The 21,573-nt window shown below is 37.4% G+C and overlaps 2 protein-coding genes across 2 annotated transcripts; one reads left to right on the top strand and one right to left on the bottom strand.

The window, feature by feature from the left end:
* Positions 1 to 521: 521 nt before the first annotated feature.
* Positions 522 to 10,626, top strand: LOC100888981 (ER degradation-enhancing alpha-mannosidase-like protein 2). The gene is made up of 11 exons (XM_030975521.1): positions 522 to 553; positions 1,589 to 1,713; positions 2,231 to 2,341; positions 3,117 to 3,262; positions 3,741 to 3,866; positions 4,556 to 4,767; positions 6,015 to 6,156; positions 7,310 to 7,434; positions 8,135 to 8,279; positions 9,063 to 9,181; positions 9,825 to 10,626. The coding sequence occupies exons 2-11, from the start codon at positions 1,607 to 1,609 to the stop codon at positions 10,272 to 10,274; spliced, it is 1,683 nt and encodes a 560-aa protein (XP_030831381.1). The 5' UTR covers positions 522 to 553; positions 1,589 to 1,606; the 3' UTR covers positions 10,275 to 10,626.
* Positions 10,627 to 15,105: 4,479 nt separating this feature from the next.
* LOC105442844 (centrosomal protein of 290 kDa-like) lies at positions 15,106 to 18,281 on the bottom strand. The gene is made up of 6 exons (XM_011675457.2): positions 18,258 to 18,281; positions 17,775 to 18,022; positions 17,336 to 17,426; positions 16,807 to 17,011; positions 16,190 to 16,272; positions 15,106 to 15,446 (listed from the first exon to the last, which is right to left on the bottom strand). Exons 3-6 carry the CDS (start codon positions 17,420 to 17,422, stop codon positions 15,252 to 15,254), a joined length of 570 nt encoding a protein of 189 aa, XP_011673759.1. The 5' UTR covers positions 17,423 to 17,426; positions 17,775 to 18,022; positions 18,258 to 18,281; the 3' UTR covers positions 15,106 to 15,251.
* Between the last annotated feature and the right edge of the window lie 3,292 nt (positions 18,282 to 21,573).

The following is a 21,573-nucleotide window of genomic DNA, read 5'->3' as shown; positions in this document are numbered from 1 at the left end:
ATTACATTTGTGGGCGTTATTACATTTATAGGTGTAACAGGGGGAGGGGTTTCCTCCAAAACACACACACAAACAAATTTGATGGGGAGGGGTGGGGTTCGACCCCCCCCCCCCTGCGTTCGCGCCTTCTATTTCTTCTTCCTCTCGATCCCCTTTCTTCTATTTCTTTTCCCTCTCTCCTCTCTTCTATTTCTTCTCCCTCTCCCCCTCTCTTCTATTTCTTCTCCCTCTCTTCTATTTCTTCTTCCTCTCCCTTCTCTTCTATTTCCTCTCCCTCTAACCTCTCTTCTATTTATTCTCCCCCCCTCTCTTCTATTTATTCTCCCTCTCCCCTCTCTTCTTCTTCTTCTCCCTCTCCCCCTCTCTTCTCTTTCACATCGGTACTCTGAGTATCCATCACTTTACCTCCATCTTTAGAACAATAATAAGAATTTTAAGAAATCCTCCTTTAGAATTGTGAGAATGATTGTCATCTTAATATATTTTCCCTTTTCATGAGACTTATACGATACCGTACTAATTATTAGCCAGCCAGCCCTTTTCGAGTCTGTAGGTACGAATACTCACCGTTTTAATTGATTCTTGTTCAAGATATGAAGTAAAATATATTAAACTATACATAGGTAATTTTAGATCGATGTGTTATATTTAGAATTGAGTGTGAAGTTATGTCTAATGATGAATATTTCAGGTATAAATTGTAGCAAAGATAATGCGCCACCGTGTCGGAGAAGATCAGCGGAGCTGAGCTCCGCTCACCACGGTAGGGGCGCGGGCGAAGCTCCGTGTTGCACTTGGTTACTCGTCGAGCTGCCGTCAGAATGGCGGTACAACTACTTGCACTAGCTAGCAGTAATATGTCTATGAATGATAATATGATGCGCTTTACAAACTTGCACGTTCTCTAATTAAGTTCAATGAAGTGTTGCTGATTTAGTGATGATGCAATAAAGTATGAAAGTCGACACGCATGATGACAGATGAACATGATGAAGAATGCACATAGACCTATTTGAATAAGCACAAATGAATAATGACATGTATTATAGTTATTATAGACGGAGTCGAGAATTGAGAGTTTGAGAGTGTAATATGAGCCTACAGTTACTTATGCGAGATGGTGTTCGCTGGCACAAAAGAGATTATGGGAAGAATCAAGAACTTCAGTTGGGTGAAGCGAAAGCGCTCGAACGAGGCGATGTCAGAAGGGGCTCACAAGTTGATGGCTTGTTGACTCGATCTGCGGAATATTGAAGAGTCCAGGGCCCTGTCTTATAAAGAGCCGATATCAATCACAAATTAGTTGCGATTGAAAGCTATCGCAACTGTACAAAAGAGATAGGAGACTGCAACCTTGCGATGGATTGGAGGACTTACGATTGATTTGGATCAATCGCAACTCTCTGTAAGACAGGGCCCAGGAGTGACATATTTCTTTCAGAAAGATGCTTAAAAGGCCAAGATTACCTTGAGTGGTAGCTCTGCTTTACTTCAGTGAAAAGGCGGAGTTGTGTCACTGAACTTTTGAACTAGTTTAATTTTTTCTTTTCATTATTATTTTAGTATTTATTTAATCATTTGTTTTCAGGTCGAGAAGCAGAAGAAAATGTATGTCTCGTTCGTGAGTGTGGTTTTTATGCCACTGCTGCTGATGGTCACCTATTTAGGATGTATATCAAGGGGTGATATCACAGATGAGCTACCCTTGTATAGGTAAGACAACTAGATAAACAAACTTTATATCACTCTCTTTAAAAACAATTAAAACAAAGACAGACCATCAACAAACATAGATCTACATGTGGATGAATCACATTTGTATAGATCTATAAAAATGAAGTTAGTATTCAAGAAAGCCTAGAGGCTTGTTGGGAATGATTATCTATAAACAGTCTTGTGTATAGATAGGACAGATGAAAATTGAAGAGAGGGGACAAATGGCATTCTTAGAATTGTCACTTTAGGGGTATCCGATAACTGCAATATAGGAGACCAAAGAACAAAGGTCAAAGGTGAAGGCAGTAATGGTAGACAGAGACAAACATAGGGCTTGTCCTATCAGAACAGACAGGAGTTGTTGCTGTGATGTTCATGTTGGTTGAAAGAAAGAGGCAATAACCAGTATATCTTGAGAGTAACTGACCAAGAATTTTACTGAACCACATTTTATTTTCATCATGAACTCACAAGATTACAACACTTATACAACAATATTTTTTTCTCAATGCAGGGAGAAGGTCAGGGCAATGTTCCAGTTTGCATACGACAGCTACTTGGAGCATGCTTTCCCTTATGATGAACTTCAACCTTTGACCTGTGACGGTGCAGATACATGGGGCAGGTAAAAAAAATATATATATATATCCCCATATTCTCTCTTCCCATCGAAGAAGTTGGATACAGATATGAATTGTAAAATCTTTTTATTCAGGTTTTATGTCCACCATCTTTTATGAAGAAGAAATTTATGTGTGATGATATGTAGATGATTTAGGAATTCCCCCCTCCCCCCAAAAAACAAATATTTGGAATGTAACTTACCCTTGGAATTTTATGATAATTTGTGTAAGCTTCTGGAGAAAAATGCTCTGGCGACAATTGCTCCGAATGTCAGCTCTTGACCGAACACTATATCTAACCCCAACTTTAACCCTCAACCTACCCTAAAACCCAATTGAAACCTTCACCCTAACCCTATACAGTGTGAGTCAAAAAAAAGTTTACACCTAGAAAATTGCTAATTATTAAAAAAATCATCCATGAACAGTAAATTATTATACATCTTATGAAAGAGTATTTTATCCAAAATCATTTGGTATCGCTTTTGTGTGGTATGCACGTATGTCGATTTTTGCACTCTCACAAACAATGCCTCCTCTTCATCCAAGCGTGAACGCATACCACACAACAATGATACCAAATGATTCGGGATAAAACACTCTTTCCTAAGATGTATAATAAGTTACTATTAATAGATGATTTTAAAAATAATTAGCAATTTTCTAGGTGTAAACTTTTTTTTGACTCACACGGTATATCTTTAATAAAATAAAGCCCAGAGGAATTTGTCTTGAAGTGTATTGCCACTCCACTTGCTTTGTTTCATCCTAACGCAGCTATTCTTTGACCCTCGTTGACACCTTGGACACACTGGCCATCATGGGAAACCACACAGAGTTTCAGAGAGTTGCCAATTTACTCGTCGATCATCTATCCTTTGAGGATGACCTCAATGTTTCTGTTTTTGAGACCAATATAAGAGGTAAAGTTCTCTTGAGTAAATTATCAGCAAGTTAAAGAGTTACATATAAAGGTGATACTAAGAATTGTGTGCTTCATTGAGGGAAACTTTGATCAGTAAGAGGCAATGAGACTGTTGAGAATATGTATAAGAATAATCAAATCTTTCCAGTTTTTATATGTCTTTGATGATTTGAACTGTAAAGTAATCAAGATTTACATGTTCTTGCGTATAGATCATCTCATTTATTATGGTCATATTATCCAGAAGTAGGCAGTGTACCATTTTGTGACGAATAAAATCATTCAATATTTAAAAGAAAAAAGAAAAAAAAGGGATATATAGGTATATGTCAGAGTTGAGAATTCTCGCACTTTTGTATATATATTGTATGTTTTCCTGTATTCTTTGTCTGATTTAGGAACTAAAAGACATTTTTGTTAATCACTGATAAGTTGACTTCTAGTAAGGGGATATTTTGTTTTGTGTTTCTTTGCAGTGGTTGGAGGTCTCTTATCCTCTCATCTCCTCTCCCAGAGGGCAGGCATGGATGTGCCCACCGGTTGGCCTTGTCAGGGGCCCCTTCTGGAAATGGCTGAAACAGTTGCTAGGAAACTACTCCCAGGTAAGCATATATGTTACCTTGTTATAGCTTGAAAATTCATATCCCATTTCTTCAGTTTCACCTGGTATAATGTGAAGAATATCTGAAGTTGTTAGTCTTGTTGGCTCGTCAATATTAGAATCCATGTTCAGATGGCTTCTTGCGAAGAGTCGCTTGCTGTACAAAGAACAAATAACCTTAATTTGTTCTGGTAGTGTGCTTTATTTTGTGGTATCAGGGGCTTATTTTGGCTTATTTATGTTAATTTTGATATAGATAATCAGATTGCCCCAATTAATTTTCAGTATCTATTGTAATGTGCAACTCTTAGTTCTCAAATGTAAACTCCAATTTATCGATGAAATTCATAAAAATTTGGGCATTAACATTAGTCCTTGAAATTCACTTTAAAGGCGTAAACTTGGAGATGTTAAATATATTGGTGTTACCTGCAAAATTGAAGAGCCTTAAACATTTATATTATAGTCAGCAGAGCGATACTCTGCATATTGCTAACTTGGTAATGATATGTCTACTTCTAATTTAAAAAAATTGTTGTTGAGATTTAACTTAGAATAATGCTAATGATCTTTGCTTATCCTGCGAATACCATCAACATGCAAAAAGGTCATGAATAAAGCCAATTCTATTGTGGGATTAAGATAAAAAGTTAAATGGAATCAAATATTTCTCTCTCTCTCTCTCTCAAGCCTTTGACACACCAACCGGGATGCCTTATGGGACAGTGAACCTGCTCCATGGGGTACCCAAGGGGGAGACGGCGGTGTCCTGCACCGCTGGGATTGGGACCTTCATAGTAGAGTTTGGTACCCTGAGCCGACTGACCGGTGATCCTGTCTTTGAGGAGAAGGCTCTCAGGGCCCTGGATTCTCTCTGGGGATTCAAGTCAGATATAGGAATGGTAAGTTGGTGTCCCACATTATATATCGAGGGGTCAGTGACACAAAGACAAAACTCCATTTTGAGAAAAAGTAGTTTATGTGTCACTGAGCACTTGGGCCTTAAGGAGCTAAGTCTATGTTTTACCAGCCATTGACTTCAATGGGGTGTTGGGTGGAGTTATGTCTTTGTGTTTCCTGGAAAGCCCACATTTTTCTTAACATTTTGATATCAAATACTCATTTTATACAAAAAATATGGAGTTACATCTTTGTGTCACCGAACCCTCAATATCATCTGTTTGGAGCCAGAAGGGCATTAATGTAGTGAGGCGCAATGGCTTAATGGTAGAGCAGTGGTCTGGTAACCAGGAGGTCCCGGGTTGTGCTCTTTGGTAAAGCCTCAGTCACATATGCCATTACGAACTGCTACAAACACCGTACGAACGATTTTCAGACCAAGGAAATTCAGGAAGACTATGGAAAAACAGAGAGATTGGTACGAATGCATCGTTCGTACAAACCTTTGTGACCGTAGCATTAGGCATTAATACTCCATAGCAAATTCCTTGGAGAGGACTAAAAGCCGTCGGTCCCCTGGTTGCTTACCTACAAGCATACACATGCTTTCTTAGCAGTCAGGTAAAACCTACCAACCAACCCTGTATCATTTACACAGCATTAAGTTCTCCATGGCTTCAAACAGATGATATGCTGCTTATTCAAACAATTTTCTTTTCTATGGGACACTCATTCAAATATCTCAAAGGGAAAATAAAAAGTATTTGATGTGTACTGTTGATAATGTATACTTGACTCATCTCTACTCAAGTATATAATATTGGAACAAACACAACAAAGCAGTCAAGGCCAAGTATCTCTATTGAGCACAGGTCAACAAATGACTTAAAATAAACAGCAATGCCATGACAATATTTTGGTGAACAATGTTGAGAAACTATCTTGCAATGAATTTTCAACACCACGAATTCAGTACCTTGAGAAACGAGTTCTTAACTTTGATTCAAAACATTCATGTTATTGACAATTCTTCACTGCAAGATCAGTTCTTTACTTTTATTCGAAATATTTATATCATTAAAAAAAACCTCTCAATTTTAAAGTTGATATCTTGTAAAATGTTGACTTGAGCTGAAAGTATGGTTTTATCTGTTGAAATTTCCTTCAATGCGTGCTTGAAACTATGTAGATAATCAGAACGTTGGGAGTAATCATTGACTGCATGTTTCATTGAATGTCTACTATAAAGGTTGGGAACCATGTGAACATCCAAACTGGGAAGTGGACTGCACTGGATTCAGGCATTGGTGCAGGAGTCGACTCCTACCTGGAATACTTGGTGAAAGGAAGCCTTCTTCTAGGAAACCAAGAACTCATGAATATGTTTAGTGGTGAGTAGTAGAATTGTTACCGGTAGTCACATTTAGGCATCGGTGCAGGGATAGGCTCCTACCTCACATATTTGTTGAAAGTAAGTATTCTGTTTATAATTTAAAGGTAAAGACCAGTTATGGTCATGCGATTGCATTGTGAAAGAAACGTTGTGGAATCGATCAGAAAAGGTTGATCATCTAGCATCTAGCATCTGCAAGGTTCTGGAATCATCAAAATGATAAGAAATTTGGCCCATTCTTCGTAAAGTTACAAGCACTATACACAGAAAGATGTATATGGGACTACCCTATATCTCTCACAGACCATGAGAGAAACAAATTTACCAAATATATGAATTAGTAGGCGGTTTTCCGGCAAATTTTTCATCATCATGTATTAGTCAAAACATATTCTTTCACATGATTGGTAATGAGAGCTTCCATTTCACTTTTTGAAATTGGGGCGTTTCCAATACTGGTCTTTACCTTTAATACTGTATGGATATTCATAAAGGTGAGCAGTAGAGTCCTTTGTCATCATATTTAGGTAGGGGTGTAGGAGAGGAGACTCCTAATAGAATACTTGGTCAAAGGAAGTCTTCTGCCTTGACATCAAGAACTATCATTCTTTTTAATTTTAGGGTCATTGCATGTTGCCCTCTTTTTGACTAGACAAAGACATAAGATCTTTGGGTACCGGTATGTTATCAAATTATTATGTCAATACAAGTCTGTTATGATGTTCATTTGAAGATATGCTTTATCTCAAGTTAATAACAGTATTAATACATACATTAATCAGGGATGCCAGTTAGAATTGATCAGAGGGCCTGAAAATCACCTAGAATTAGCTATTTTGTACCAAAAAAAGCCTAAACTATGGTCTGCAAATAACTAGCCAGGGCCTGAATTCCGGCTATTGCCTGAAAACTGGCATCCCTGATTAATGTTGTGCACATATCCATTCTAGGTGAAGCTCAAGGCACCAACAAAGTACTATGACCCCCCCCCCCCCTTGATTAAACCCAGCTGCCATAAGGCCCTGCAAACATTCAGGGAATAAATTCCTCCCAGGTATCCATTTACCATACCTAGATGGAGAGTGGGACTTGTAGATTTGTTCTAAATATCATTTATTTATATATTTCATTTATATTCTCTCACATTTCAGAATATGAGAAAGTGATCTACCAGTACTCCAAGAAAGATGACTGGTATATGTGGGTCAACATGATGAAAGGTCAGGTCACCATGCCAGTCTTTCAGTCACTAGACGCATATTGGCCAGGCCTCCTGGTAAGATCAATGTCTGTGTTGATTTTCTCTCTGACAATTTGTATTTATCTTAGTTAGTTGCAAATTCATTTTCTATTTATGCTCGGTTTTTTCTCCTAATCTGCTACCTTTCTCTTTCTCTTTCTCTCTCTCTCTCTCTCTTTTAAACATCCTATGTTCTTCCCTTCTCTCCTCTTCTGTTCATTGTATCTACAATATACCTCTCTGTTTTCTGTAATTTTCTTATCATTTGTCTATCTTTCTTTCATGTTTTTGTCTTTCACCTAAATATGTTATTTCTGGGGTTAATTCCATTCAGTTTGTAGATAAGATGTAGTCCTCGTAACTATGATCGGAAAGTATGATTATCATCATGTTTTACCCTCTGTGACTGTGAATATGCATAATTTTTTTAAATTGTGTATTTCAAATTATTCCTCCTTTCCTCTTTTAACTTGTTCCTATATTTTTCTTTCTTGAATAACTGTGATTTACTCTATCTCGTATTGTTGGTCGTATTTTTTCTATCAAGTGCTTTTTGTTTCACCATTACCGGTATCTATTAACTTATAATTTTTACCACACATGTGTTGTCTCATGGCTTCCGTCTTTGATTGGTATAACTGTGTACTAAATTGATGTTTGTCCTCCCAATTGTCTTGTACATGTTTGCCAAACAGTTCCCTGATGTCTGTTTGTCTCATGCTTTGTTTTCCATCAGAGTCTGATAGGAAAGATAGACAGCGGCATGAAAACATTACACAACAATCATCAGGTCTGGCGTCAGCTGGGTTTCCTGCCAGAGTTCTACAACATCGTCAACAGCAAGGCTGTAGATAAGAGAGAGGGCTATCCACTCAGGCCAGGTAACAGATATGCTTTCATGTTGCAGCTTTTTTTTATCTATATGTTATTTGCGAGTTCTTCAAGATAATGTCCCTTGATATATTTTTTAGCTGTGAAATCTTTCTCTGAGATATTTGGAAAGGAGGCATTCTTTCATTTCATTGTTAATGGTCCATATGTGCGACTGTTAATAGAGGTCGATTTGTGCAATTTTCAAGTCACAGGTGTATTTTACTGTGTATTTTGATGTATGAAGAAAAGAAAAACGAATCTTCTAGTTGAAACTTGGTCATCGGGCCCTCGAAGCAGCTTAAACATTGAATCAATGCTATATACATATCACCGTGTAAGAATCGATGAGATAGTCAATCCAGACCCTCAAAGTAATAGTTAACATTTGAATTCAAAAGGTTTGTACTCAGCTCATGAGATTCATCATTTCATTTCATATTTATGGTCTAATCTACTAATCTACTGCTCTAGCAGGGTTATTGACCCAAGTAAAATGATTAGATATACTAACCGCTTAAATGTTGTCGACAGAATACATGTATGGGACAAAATAGCTTGGACTTGACCACGAGTAGTGCCAGAACATGATGCACAATGTCATATCTTGGACAGAACATTTTGCAAGACAAAAGGATTGAATACATTGTTTAAAATTATAAGACAATTTTCTTGGTTTTTCTGTTTTGATTTGCAGAGTTTGTGGAGAGTGCCATGTATTTATACCAAGCTACTAAAGATCCAATGCTTCTTTTAAGACTATTTTCTTGGTTTCTTTCTGTCTTGATTTGCAGAGTTTGTGGAGAGTGCCATGTATTTATACCAAGCTACTAAAGATCCAATGCTTCTTCAGATGGGTAGAGATGTATTAACTTCCATTGAAACTACCAAAACAGAATGTGGCTATACCAGTGTAAGTGCATTGCGTAATGTCATAATTAGGTTTTTGCTAATGCATAATTTTGCTGGTGAACCATGAAGGCTAAAGTACAACTCTGAATCGACCATTTCATAGTTAGCTTTGGTACAAATGACCCCCAAACATCCACAGATCTTGTAAATCTTTTTCCACTTTGTGCATTTTTAGAATGATCACTGCCGAAGTGATGGAGGAGTTTCATGTTTGCCCTCTTGAGAAAATTACTTCCACCTGTGTATCAGAGAATGCACTCTTGTTGAATAAATAAATGATTATATGACTTTCATGAGCACAAATCTAGTATTTGTCTTGATGGGTTTAAAATCTTGGTACAAATGACATTTATCTGCCCATGCAGAGATTGTATTTACAAAGTGGCATATTGAACCAAGATGGTGTAGATGAAAGAGATCATTGACACCAAGACAAAGTATTAATACAACGTTGCTCATGACAGATCAAGAGTGAACATTCAGTTTTGAAAGGAGTTCAAATAATTGTCTAATGATGGAATGATATTAAAAGTGTTAATCTACATTGTATCCTTGGTATTGAGATATTCTTAAAGTCTGCCGTATCATGAAATGCCAAAACATTGAGTGTCTGTAAATGAAGAACTCTTGTTTTTGTAATGCAGGTAAAAGATGTCAAGACCCACAAGTTGGACAACCGCATGGAGTCTTTCTTCCTGGCAGAAACCCTCAAGTACCTCTACCTCCTCTTTGACCCCGACAACTTCATCCACCAAGATGGGGGCCACGCCCAAATCGTAGACACCCCCCACGGTAAATGCTTCCTTGGCAGTGGAGGGTACATCTTCAACACAGAGGCACACCCTATAGACATTGGCGCCCTTTCGTGCTGCGGCGGTGCTGCCAATGAGTACTCTAGAATAGAGCGTGCCTTGAGGACATTAAGCCGTAGGAAAGATCAGTTAAAATGGATCAAGAATTATATCAGGGAGGATTCCAGCGAGGGAGGTAGACACACGAGTCAGAAAGGTCTGAACTCTGCCGTCAATTGTTCATCTCAGCCGTTCCATGCCAAGATGTCGATACTAGGAGAGATGTTTCCAGATTTAGATTGACGAAGCTGTAATTTATGATTATTTAATATTGATTTGTTTTCTAGGACATTGTTTTATGTAGGTTGTGGAGCTTATACATGTAGATCCCAATTTTGATAGTACAGTGAAACCATGTTATAAAGGAAATTACTTAGTTGTAAATTAATTCATCTGGCAAAATTGGTTAAGAATTATGCTTGTGCAATTGCTCCGTTGCTATTTTCTACATTTCAAAATTTCAGAACTTCAACTTGAGATCCAACTGTATACATACCCCAAACTCTAACCCAAATGTTTTAAGCCTTGTATGCAACTCATTAACTTAAACATTTTCTGAAAAAATTAAAGAATTCATTTTAAATTTATGTTTTGACATTTGCAGCAAAATTCATAAGATTGGCAGCTCTGGATTACTACATATAATCAATCACAATGACTCAAGAATAAAAATGTTGCATTATGTTGTCAAATTTATTTCATTCAATGTTCAATGAATTTTGAAATTCATAATAATTGTTATTACAATTTATATGTACTGAATATGTATATATATCGAGAAAGTGCAATTAAATGTGAAAAATAAACAATAAATTAATATTTTTTTTGCAAAATTGTGTTCAGAGTTTGAATGCTTGAGTGAAAAAGTCATAAAGTGTGGCGAGAACCACAAGAGCAATTCATATTTATTTGAGCAATTATTATTGAAACAAAGAAATGGAAAGGTTTCCATAGAATTTTGTGTGGATATTGATACATTACCAGTTCAAAATAACATAATTTCATATCTTTTGTGCTTAAAATGCAGAAATGCATTACAATTTTACAATTTTTTTAAATGTAAACATACTTTAAAAAAAACAACATTGTAATATCTACAAAACACATCCCACATAGTTCAATCCCTTCTTGTTCGAAGATATTTTTATAGGGGAAGGTGCAGTACAGGAAGTAAATCACATAGATCACTGGGGAAAAAGGTGAGTTTTGAGGGATCTTTTGGAAAGAAGGATGCTGTTCCAAGTCTTTGATTGCAGCTACCGTACTGCAAAACGTTTTTCAGTAATCACCAAATATTGAAAGAAATGTATATTATCTCAGAAGATCTAACCTGTTACAAACTTCATATATAATGGGAATAATAGAAATCAAAATATTTGGAATTGACTGCTAAACTTATGATATTGAAGTCACATTTTTGCTCCTACACTATCCTTTAACAGTAAATGCTATTATACTCACAAAATATATGCATATCATTTGCATAAATCACTGTCCAGAAATGAAGCGGTAACCGGGCAGTTTTTTAAGATGTTAAATGTAGACTTCTGTATTTTAACAACACATACGGTAGCTCAGATGTAGGACCTTTGTTGCCCATAGTCACCATTCATCCATCAAAAACCACAGCACTGTTTTGTGTGGCTCTTAACCGAGTCCTATCAAAATGAGCCTGAACAGTCAACCAATTTTTTTGCTAAAGGTAGCTTAACTTCATGTCCATCAGGCTTTAATTTTAAAACTTCCACCCAAGACCACTGATAGCTCAACCAGAATATTGAGTGGAAAAGGTACACATCCATTTGCATTTTATAAGATTTAAGATAGATAATTCAAGATTATACTTGAAAGCTTTGATTATGATATTACATATGTACTTACAACATCAACAAATCAAACCCTTTGGTTTAAACCCCTAGGATGTGAAGACATCCTCTCTGTCTGATATAATCAAAGCTTTCAAGTATGATCTTGAATTATCTATCTTAATTCTTCCAATCAATCATCGGACAAAATTCTCATTCATGCATGAGTCAAAACCACAATTTAATTAAATCCAATTATTCAGTGAACAAGCTGAAAATTCTCAACAACAAAAACAAAAACAACCCACAAGCACACATCATATGTCTCAATATCTGCATACATGATTATTTCATGTTATGACCCCTGACCCTGGGGCAGATTATAGGCATTGGCTACGAGACCGTAATCATGTCTAACGTCCGAGTTATTTTGTTTACATTGTCACAGGCTTGGTTCATGTGGTGCACAACTTTTTTGAATTACCTTACACAGTTTTACACAACAAATTTACAGTGTATGCACTTCGAAAGCAAAATAATTATTCTGTTTTATTTACTAATGTAAAGCGCTTTGAGCATGTTTTTGTAAAGGCGCTATATAAATATCAATATGTATGTTTGTATGTTTGTATGTCAGTGAAATACCAGCTATTGTTACATGGTGGCAGTGGATCAGCAAAGTGAAGTAAAATTCATTTTCCAAAGTTATGGAATAAACTTTCCAACGATATCAAAAACAGTTCAATCCTTTCCAGATTAAAAAAGCTAAACAGAGAAATCTTAACTTCTTTATAATATGTTCTTGATATTCTTGATCGCTCTTCTTTTCTAATTGCCCTCATATTTACATGTAGATATAGATTTGACTGCTGCTGCTGCAAGAAGTGTATTTTTGTTGTTTTCCTTGTTCATATTTATGTTCAATAGTGATTTTCTTTTGTATAAGTATTGTTGATCTGTATTTCAATTTGGTGGCCCCTTTGTATAAGCCCTGCTTTCTCCGGGGTCACCAAACCATCATTGTGTTCTGCTAAATTTTTGATGTAACTTATTTTGATTGTATACATATTTTGACTTCAAATGTCGCAAAAATCAGCGGGAAGATGGAGGCCTGATTGTGGGGGCAAAAGTGAGAGTTTTATTCTCCAGTGAGGAAATACTTTGTTACCTTTTGTAACTATATTGTTACAAAGTTCTCTCTTCAAGATGATGTCCTGAAACATGCAAGGGTTGCTACCCAGCAAACAGAGTACCCATGACTTACTCTACAGTTGACTATTTCGTCAATAGGTTCCAGCTGGATGGCATTGACAGAGATGCTTGAGTTAGAGACCAAGTAGACACCTTAGATGGAGTAATCCTGGATGGGAGAGTAGATATGGTGTGGACTCCAACATGGAGAACAAATCAACTGGCAGCAAGAAGTATCTCAACTTGTCAAGAGTCATGCTAACAATACTCAGTCTTGGTATCTGCATTGCGGACTGGACGAAGATGGCAACTACTATGGACACACCTCTTGGAAGGTATAGGAGGAAACGGCTGCCATTTGGTCTAAAGGTCAGGTCAGAGATATTCCGAAGAAGCTGCAGCAAGCCATGGCAAGACTTGAAGGGGTAGAATGTGTTGATGTGTAGGATGTGCTGATGTCATATTTGTGTTTGGAGTAGGGTCCACCAAGGAAGAAGCAGAGAGAAGCCATAATCAGAGGTGTAAAGATAGAGAGGGATAAAGTTAAAACGAAAGAAGTCGATACTGAAAGCACCTAGCGTGACATTCTTAGGACACATTGTCAGTGCAGAGGGCCTCATATCAAGCCGGATCCCTCAAAGATAAAGGCCATCGTAGATCTACCCAATCCAGCTAATGCCACAGAGAGTGCAGGAAAGCATACAGTACCTTGCTAGATTCCTTTCCAGATTGTCAGAGACTTTTGAGCCACTTCTCAAACTGTCACACAAAGAAGTACGATGGGAATGGAAGACAGAACATGAGACAGCCATGAAGGAGACTAAGCGACTCCCGACAGCAGCGGCCATCCTAGCTTTCTATGATCCAGAGAAAGAACTGGTGATCCAGTGTGATGCCAGTAAGTCTGGTGTTGGAACTACTCTCCTGTACAAACTGGGTGTGTTGAAGTCCTCCAACCATTTAGTATAAGAAGAGTCAGATGTCAGAGAGTGACGGATGTTCATCCTTCACCAATTGGAGAGTTTTTGGTGAGAGATACGTCATGTCCAGTCTATGCAATCAATGCCATAGGAGGATGACAAGAACCAGATGGAGAATTGGTGGAAGTGCTACTGCCCAACAGATCAGAAAACACTATCCAGTCTAGGAAGGAAAACGGATGTTCATCCTTCACCAATTGGAGAGTTTTTGGTGAGAGATACGTCATGTCCAGTCTATGCAATCAATGCCATAGGAGGATGACAAGAACCAGATGGAGAATTGGTGGAAGTGCTACTGCTCAACAGATCAGAAAACACTATCCAGTCTAGGAAGGAAAACCTGTCGCCTAGATGCTAGCAGAGCATTGACGGAAACTGAACAACGCTATGCGCAGATTGAGAAAGAGGCGTCAGCAAAAGTATTCTCACTTAAGAGGTTCTACCAGTACACATGATTACGGTACACGTAGCTAATGCCTATAATCTGCCCCGGGGTCAGGGGTCATAACATGGAACATAAATATTCATGTATACAGATATTGAGACATCATACTCTATTAATCAAATGTACAACTTTGCTGATGACTCAGATCTCTGTTTGGCATTCAGGTTTACATGCATTGGCTCTTGACTTAAAATTTTAAGGTATTCAGCACAACATCTTTTCATTTCAGTTGCAAAGCGCAATATGCTTAACATGCATTGGGACCACTTAAGCAAACACCAGTTTAGCAATGTTTTATTATAAACACATACCAAACAATATTATCCAGCAAAAAAAGAAGAAAGTTAAAGAATTTCTGGAGCTGATCCACAGATGCAGCAGTTAGTCTTCAGGATGGTCGGTAGCAGGTTCCACTACTTAGCAGCAACTGTGGGGAACAACGTTCCTCCAGTGTGTTATCATGTCTTCATTTATTAGGAATTGAACTTCAGTATGTGAACATGCCTGCATTCTGAAAAATTACTCTCAGAACATTAAGTTCACCATCAGTTTAGATTCATAATAATAATAATATTCAGATTTTATATAGCGCTTAATACATCTCGGACGTCTCTATTAAAGCGCTTTACAGATATACTATTACCTGGTCATTGGATTCAGTGCTTGCCCTCACACACTGTGTGCAAAATCTCCACTCCCTGGGGAGCATTCCAGCCAGGCATGAATTTGTATTCAGAGGCTGATTGAAACAAATGATTACATTCAGCGACTTGAAAAGATCAGTTTGTGTTCAGCTAGATCATCTTGTTCGACGACTAGAAGACATTCTTTTTGATGCAGATGAAGACTTCTTCGGTCTAGACGGAAGACTGTCCAGTGGGAACGGAGCTCCAAAGTTCTCACACACTTGCTTCAAGGCCTTGTCGTATTCCTGGTTCAGCCGAGCAGACTGCTGGAGTGCAAATTTCAGGTCCTCGATCTCCTCAAAGAAATTCTGTGAGGATTATATTAAAGACACAGACAAAAAGTGAATGGGACGTTAGAAAGTTTGATGTAAAGATCTGATAGATATGTAAAATAGAAAAAACAAAAACAAGCAAACGTACCATGTTCAAAAGATTATATTTTTCTAATGAAATTGACGTCATTTTCCCCTAACAATGAACATTAAAAAAAGATGCAATGTATGAACCCATTGCCAACTAGAACTGGTTCCCGTATTAAACCTCTGGAAAACATGAGAATTAGTGTTCAACATGTTTAATATATAAGCAGCTTCTAAATTAGCTATTAGAATAAATTTTCATCTGGTAAATAGCTCATTTATAACCTAGCTTCCTGGGTGTGGGACTCTTTAGCTCCCATCAATGTAAAATTTGGTAAGTATTACTTCAGGCTTATTCACATGTGTTGGTAAACTAATGTGGGAGGGGTGGCCTTTTGTCTTTTGGGCATACTTGTGTGAACTGCACTTCACAATTTTTTACAACACACAGATAAATGAGTATGCAAGATACCTTAGTCGCGCACAGTTACATAAAATATTGCTGTGGTTTAATATGGCTTACATATACTGTATGTGAACGAGCCGTTAGTAAAATTTTGCTCACTGAGAGGGGAGACAAATTAATTCCTCTAAGCCTGTCTTGCCAATATGTGTAAATAGTCAACACCAAATAAAATAACATTAATAAAGCGTTAAAGTAATCCAACAAGAATAATTTGTAATGTAAATACCTCATCAAGAGCACCCAGTTCTTTCTTCAGCTTCTGTTTATCTTTCTTCAGTCGATCTCTTTCTTTTCTGACGGTTTCAAGCTCTGCATGGCAGAAAAAACAATAGTGAAACATGACATTTACACACAAATATGGGAAGGGGAAAATGGAAGACAAAACAAAATAAAACCTCAACCAAAAAAAGGACTGAAATATACTGCACCAGTATTCAATGTTATAAAGTGAAATCCATGTTTTAGCAAACACCTGTATAGAAAGACCACCTGTCTATAAAGACCACATTTACTGTTTCCCTTGAGAAAAAAAAAAGTTCAATGATGTAATACAGGCATCTCTACATAAAGACCACTTGCCTAAAGAGATCACTTTCCTTGTCTCTCTTCAGTAGTCTTTGTATACAGGTTGTAGCATGATGTATAATCATGGGTACAGTCAAATCTGTGTCTACAAAGACCACATTTCTTGTTTCCCTTGAAAATGGTTTCTCATTGAATCATGTACTAAAGTAACCTGTCTACAAAGACCATCTGTATTCAAAGACAACTTTTTGTGTTTCCCTTGGGTGGTCGCTATAGACAGGTTTGACTGTAGAATGTTTGTATTTTTTTTGTATTTACCTTGAGAATAATTGTCAGGTGAGTAAGATTGCCTGCTGTGGCTTCTTCTCCGCCTATGACCGGGTGTGGTCCGGGATCGGTTCTGGGCGTGGCCCCTCGGAGTGCTCCACCCTGGCTGAGGGGAATATCGCTGGGTCTGGTATTCAAGCAGACGAACACGCTCGTTGGCTGATGAAAGCAGTTTCTCCAGCTCTTGTATACGAAGCTATGAAGGAGTATGAGAGGGAAAGCAAAATAAGTAGAAGAAAAATTAAAAAGATTGTATCTAAATCAAATATTTGATCACAATCAAACACAATGATATTACTATATGTTGCAGACATGAGACACACCACTTTAGTGCTTCAGAGGACTTAAATCTTGACTAACTACAGTTCGGTTTAGTCCAATTTAACATCGATCAGTCAGTGACTGAACAGTCAGATTTTAGCATATTCATAAGAAGTTAGATAATATTTTACTATTCTATTATCTTTCTAGCTTCTAGCACAAGTTAAAAAGAGATTCATGCAATTTATTCCATACTCACATTAAGAGAGGCGACTGTTTCTATGTGTTTGGTGTTGGCTCGGACCTCTCTCTCGTATCTCCTCATCAAACTCTTGTGATTCTTCATCAAACTTTTGTGACAATCATAAAAATAGAGAGAAATTACAGAACTACTCAAAAAATATTATTCAATACATTACATAGCTACTATTAAAAGTTGATGACATCAGATAAGTATAAGATTTGGAATCAAGTTCAAGTTCTATTTTCCACATTATTAAACATCTTTTAAACAACAAAAGGTTATAAACATTCATATCACTGCAGACAAATGAAGCGTGAATCTCTGAGTTAATATTTGGCCTCCTTATATAGTGATGCACAAGTCCATTAAAGGAATGAAACAGGTACAAAAAATAGATTAGGACAATGCTTGGTAGAAAAATATTTCAAGATTGTGAAGGAAACTGCTGATTTACCTGTCAATAGTCTTTTGACTGCTGTCCTCTAGAGTCTTGGTTTTGGGAGGGGCTTGTTTAATGACCCTCCATGATCCCCTAGGGTGGGGCTCTGTCTGGACTCCGACATGTCTGATCTTACAGTGTTCCCTCAAGAGATTCTCGATCTTGAGACGCTCGTTGATTGATGAAAGTTCCTTCTCCAGGGCATCATTACGCTTCTTCAACTTTTTCAGACGAGAAATCAGCTTTTCATTTAAATCTGTCAACTGCAAAAATAATATAATTAAAAATATGGGCAATTATCTTGAAAGGTCAACTTGGTATTTTTCCCCAATTAGGAAGATATTCTTTCACATCCTCCCGGCCTTTCTTCTTTTTCTTTCCCACCTCTCTCTTCCTTCATTGATTATCATTCTTTCTTTAAATTCTTCTTCTTTAAGTTCTAGCTCCTTCCTTTTCTTTTTCTTTGGTCGAGACCTAAATTGTATCATGATTCTTTACCTGTATACATGAATGAATAGATGGCATAGCTAAGCTGAGCTGGCGTTGGTTGCTGCAACGGCCATTCGCGAGGCGCGAGGGCGACGTCGAATGCCGCTCCAGCGCTCCAGGGCCTCGGTGGCCAGCTGGCTAGCCCAGCCCAGGCAGCCGACAGGCGGGGAATTCCCTTCCTGGCTAGTGGCTTACGCGTTAGCACTGTACTGCACTTGTCTGACTCTGAGCCGAGTCCCTTTGCTGTGTCCACGTCCACTGACTGTTCTGATTCGAGTTTGAGTCTAATAAGTCGGTATTGACAGGGGGAGTTGACAGTTCGAAAATGTGTCCCAAGTATCGAAATTAGTCAAATGACATATTCCATAACAGATTTGCAGAGCATTACAAAAATATTGAATCGAAAGTTCCATTTGTTTTTCGCGCTGTTTACGCATATTCGACCAGCACAAAACTCGCTCTTTAAAAACATTAAACTCGCACCGCATTTCTAAAACTCGCCTTTTTAGTAGGGGGGGGGGGGGGGGGGGGTGTGAGCAAACTAAATCTATACGACAGATGTGAATGAGAAATCTATCAGGTAATAATAAATAGAGGCTTTTGTAATTATCAGTATGTTATATGTACTTCAACAATATAATTCATTAATTGTGCAATATGATTGGCATATAGCAGGTTCTGAATTCCCGGTATTCTTCTTTTGATATTGCATATAATTTTATCCTTTCACTTTCTCCCCGGACTTTTCCATCCATTTTCTCTATTTAAACTTGCTTCTTTTCAAATGTCCTTTTCTCTTCTTTATTTCTGGTCATTCCTTTCTATTTCCATTTCACTCCCTCTCCTCTCTCCTCTCTCTCTTCTCGACAGTACTACTCTCGCTCCGTTTCTCTCTCTCTCTCTCTCACTCTCTCTCTCTCTCTCTCTCTCTGTCTCTCTGTAGTCTATTTGCATGCCCATGGGGTGCAAATCACGCAGTGAGATTTCAGTTTGACCATGAACCCTATTGGTCAAAGTTCACCCGGGTTTGACAAACTCAGATGTCACAGTTTGCTTCCCCGGCAGGCCGCCCCCACACAAATTGTTGATTTAGGGGAGTGCTTGCTCCCCACTTTTGATTTAAAAACAAAACAATACAATAAAAAAGAACAAAAAAATATGCAGATCAACTCAAATAGGCTTAGTTTATTGTTTTCATAAACATTTTATTAAAAGAGTTTTAGTATATGGCGCGGCGCCATTAAAAAAAATATCTTAATGAGTCGATTGCAAAATAAGAAAAGATTCTGAAAGGAATATTATAGGGAGAGGATAAAATTAAAATACTAAAATCCAAACATTTTAGGCTGCTTTGTAATATGTTTGTTGTTGTTATAATTTACCAAAATTATTACTATACATCGCAAATCCCCCTTTCTATCATCGACTATATAGCCGATGGCTTTTTAATCATATCAGAGGACACATTATATCAAGGGCGAGTTGTTTACTACCGCCTTCGATGTTTCAGGCTATACGCATTGGCTAACTGTAATGCGCCACATCTACACACTACTGGTGCTAGCGCGCGCTATGTCAGTTTGATTCGAATCAATCGAATGGATGTGCTATGGTGGATCACGAACATTTAGGGATTTCTAGAATTACCAATATCAGATTAAGGAGAAAGGGGAGAAGTTTGGTGAGTAACTTTATTTTAGTTTGTTAGACCCTCTACTCATGATTGATAGTCGCCTAGATCTAGACTCGTCTAGATCTAGATCTACTTTGTCCTTGATTTTGTTTAACCTCTCTGCTCTGAGCTCTGGCTCTTCTTCTTCTTCTTCTTCTTTGGGTTGATTGAGTCTGCCTCCTTCACAGTTGAGATTCTTGAAGACTGATGTGTGCTTACGAGAGCCAGGTGCAGGTGCAAGATGCAATGCTATTATTATTATTAACATGGGGGTCGTTTCTCGAAACTGTCATAACTACGTACAAGACCAGCGACCATGTTGCTCAAATTGTCAGCTATAACGTCAGTGTTTCACAAAACCATCTTTGCCAAGATCATGAAGATGAGCGATAATTTCCACAACAATTCCTTGATTGACACAACTCCGAACCTGTCTTAGACCTATCTATTTAGAACGCCATCTCAAGGCAACTTTGAGTTAAGTTTGTCTGTAATCTGTATGGGCAGCGAAAATTCAATTCTCATTTCAATGATCTGTTCTGAATGGTGTTAATATAAAACCTTATTATAAAACATACAAACTGTTCTTATAAGTTTTTAATGCATTAACGAATAAATAAGACGAATATCTTTTGTATATAACAATTAACATAGGTCTACCAAATGTAATTACAGACCCATGTGAATGACGACAATTTTTGTTATTAAGGCATTTCTCTATGTCTAGAAATGTTTCCATTTTCAAGTCTAATCTTGATACAACACATATCACATAAATATTTGATAAATAAACAATGAGTCATAATTTTTTTCTTATAATTTTTTTCCTAACTTGAACAAAATTCAGGGACTTCTTTCGACCGGTTAAGAGTTATGGTATCCTCTTACTGTTACTTGCAAATTTCCATTTGCTCATCTCCAAACTTAAAGCACCCTCGAGTTTCATCAATTTGTATGTACATATCATTAGTAACACTTTTAAGTCCTCGGCGTCAGGCTCAGTAGATAAATTTACCTCTGACAATTATACCTGCCATTTTTTACCTGACATTTCAACGTCTGCCACATTTTATATCCCTGATTCTGATAGGCTGCCGGTCTACATTTAAGTCACTAGATGATGATTAGGTTAGGTCATTACTTGTATCTACAATGTACAATGTAGATACCGGTAGACTATCTAACATTAATCATACCTCTGACAATTTTACCTCTGAAAAATATTGGACATTGATCTACAAATATCAAAGGGTAAAAATGTCAAATAAGAGGAATCCCAGTCCTTATACTAGAACCAAGAGGTGTACTTTCTAAACTGGTTTTATAAGATAGAAGGATTTTGAAATTCCCCTTTTTCCTTTTTATTCTACCTGCTCCTTATAATAGAACTCAAGGTGTACTTTCTAAAATGGCTTTTGGTATATAGAAGGAATTTGACATTCCTGTTTTTCCTTTTTCTTCTACCCGCTCCTTATAATAGAACTCAAGGTGTACTTTCTAAAATGGCTTTTGGTATATAGAAGGAATTTGACATTCCTGTTTTTCCTTTTTCTTCTACCCGCTCCTTATAATAGAACTCAGAGGTGTACTTTCTAAACTGGCTTTTGGTATATAGAAGGATTATGATATTCCCCTTTCTCCTGTTTCTTCTAC

This window comes from Strongylocentrotus purpuratus, unplaced genomic scaffold (genome assembly GCF_000002235.5).
Source record: "Strongylocentrotus purpuratus isolate Spur 01 unplaced genomic scaffold, Spur_5.0 spur5_scaffold_8, whole genome shotgun sequence".
Lineage (NCBI taxonomy): Eukaryota > Metazoa > Echinodermata > Echinoidea > Camarodonta > Strongylocentrotidae > Strongylocentrotus > Strongylocentrotus purpuratus.
The sequence above is the reverse complement of the archived record's forward strand: the minus strand, read 5'-3'. Positions and strand labels throughout refer to the sequence as shown.

What these genes read in the sequence shown, in the direction of transcription:
- LOC100888981 (XM_030975521.1), top strand. Translation starts at nt 1,607, where the DNA reads ATGTATGTCTCGTTCGTGAGTGTGGTTTTTATGCCACTGCTGCTGATG. An exon ending in TGCTAGGAAACTACTCCCAG is followed by an intron (nt 3,867 to 4,555) that starts GTAAGCATATAT and finishes CTCTCTCTCAAG; the next exon opens with CCTTTGACACACCAACCGGG. An exon ending in ACTCATGAATATGTTTAGTG is followed by an intron (nt 6,157 to 7,309) that starts GTGAGTAGTAGA and finishes CTCACATTTCAG; the next exon opens with AATATGAGAAAGTGATCTAC.
- LOC105442844 (XM_011675457.2), bottom strand. Translation starts at nt 17,422, where the DNA reads ATGAAGAATCACAAGAGTTTGATGAGGAGATACGAGAGAGAGGTCCGA. An exon ending in AAACAGTCGCCTCTCTTAAT is followed by an intron (nt 17,012 to 17,335) that starts GTGAGTATGGAA and finishes ACTCCTTCATAG; the next exon opens with CTTCGTATACAAGAGCTGGA. An exon ending in AACTGGGTGCTCTTGATGAG is followed by an intron (nt 15,447 to 16,189) that starts GTATTTACATTA and finishes TAATCCTCACAG; the next exon opens with AATTTCTTTGAGGAGATCGA.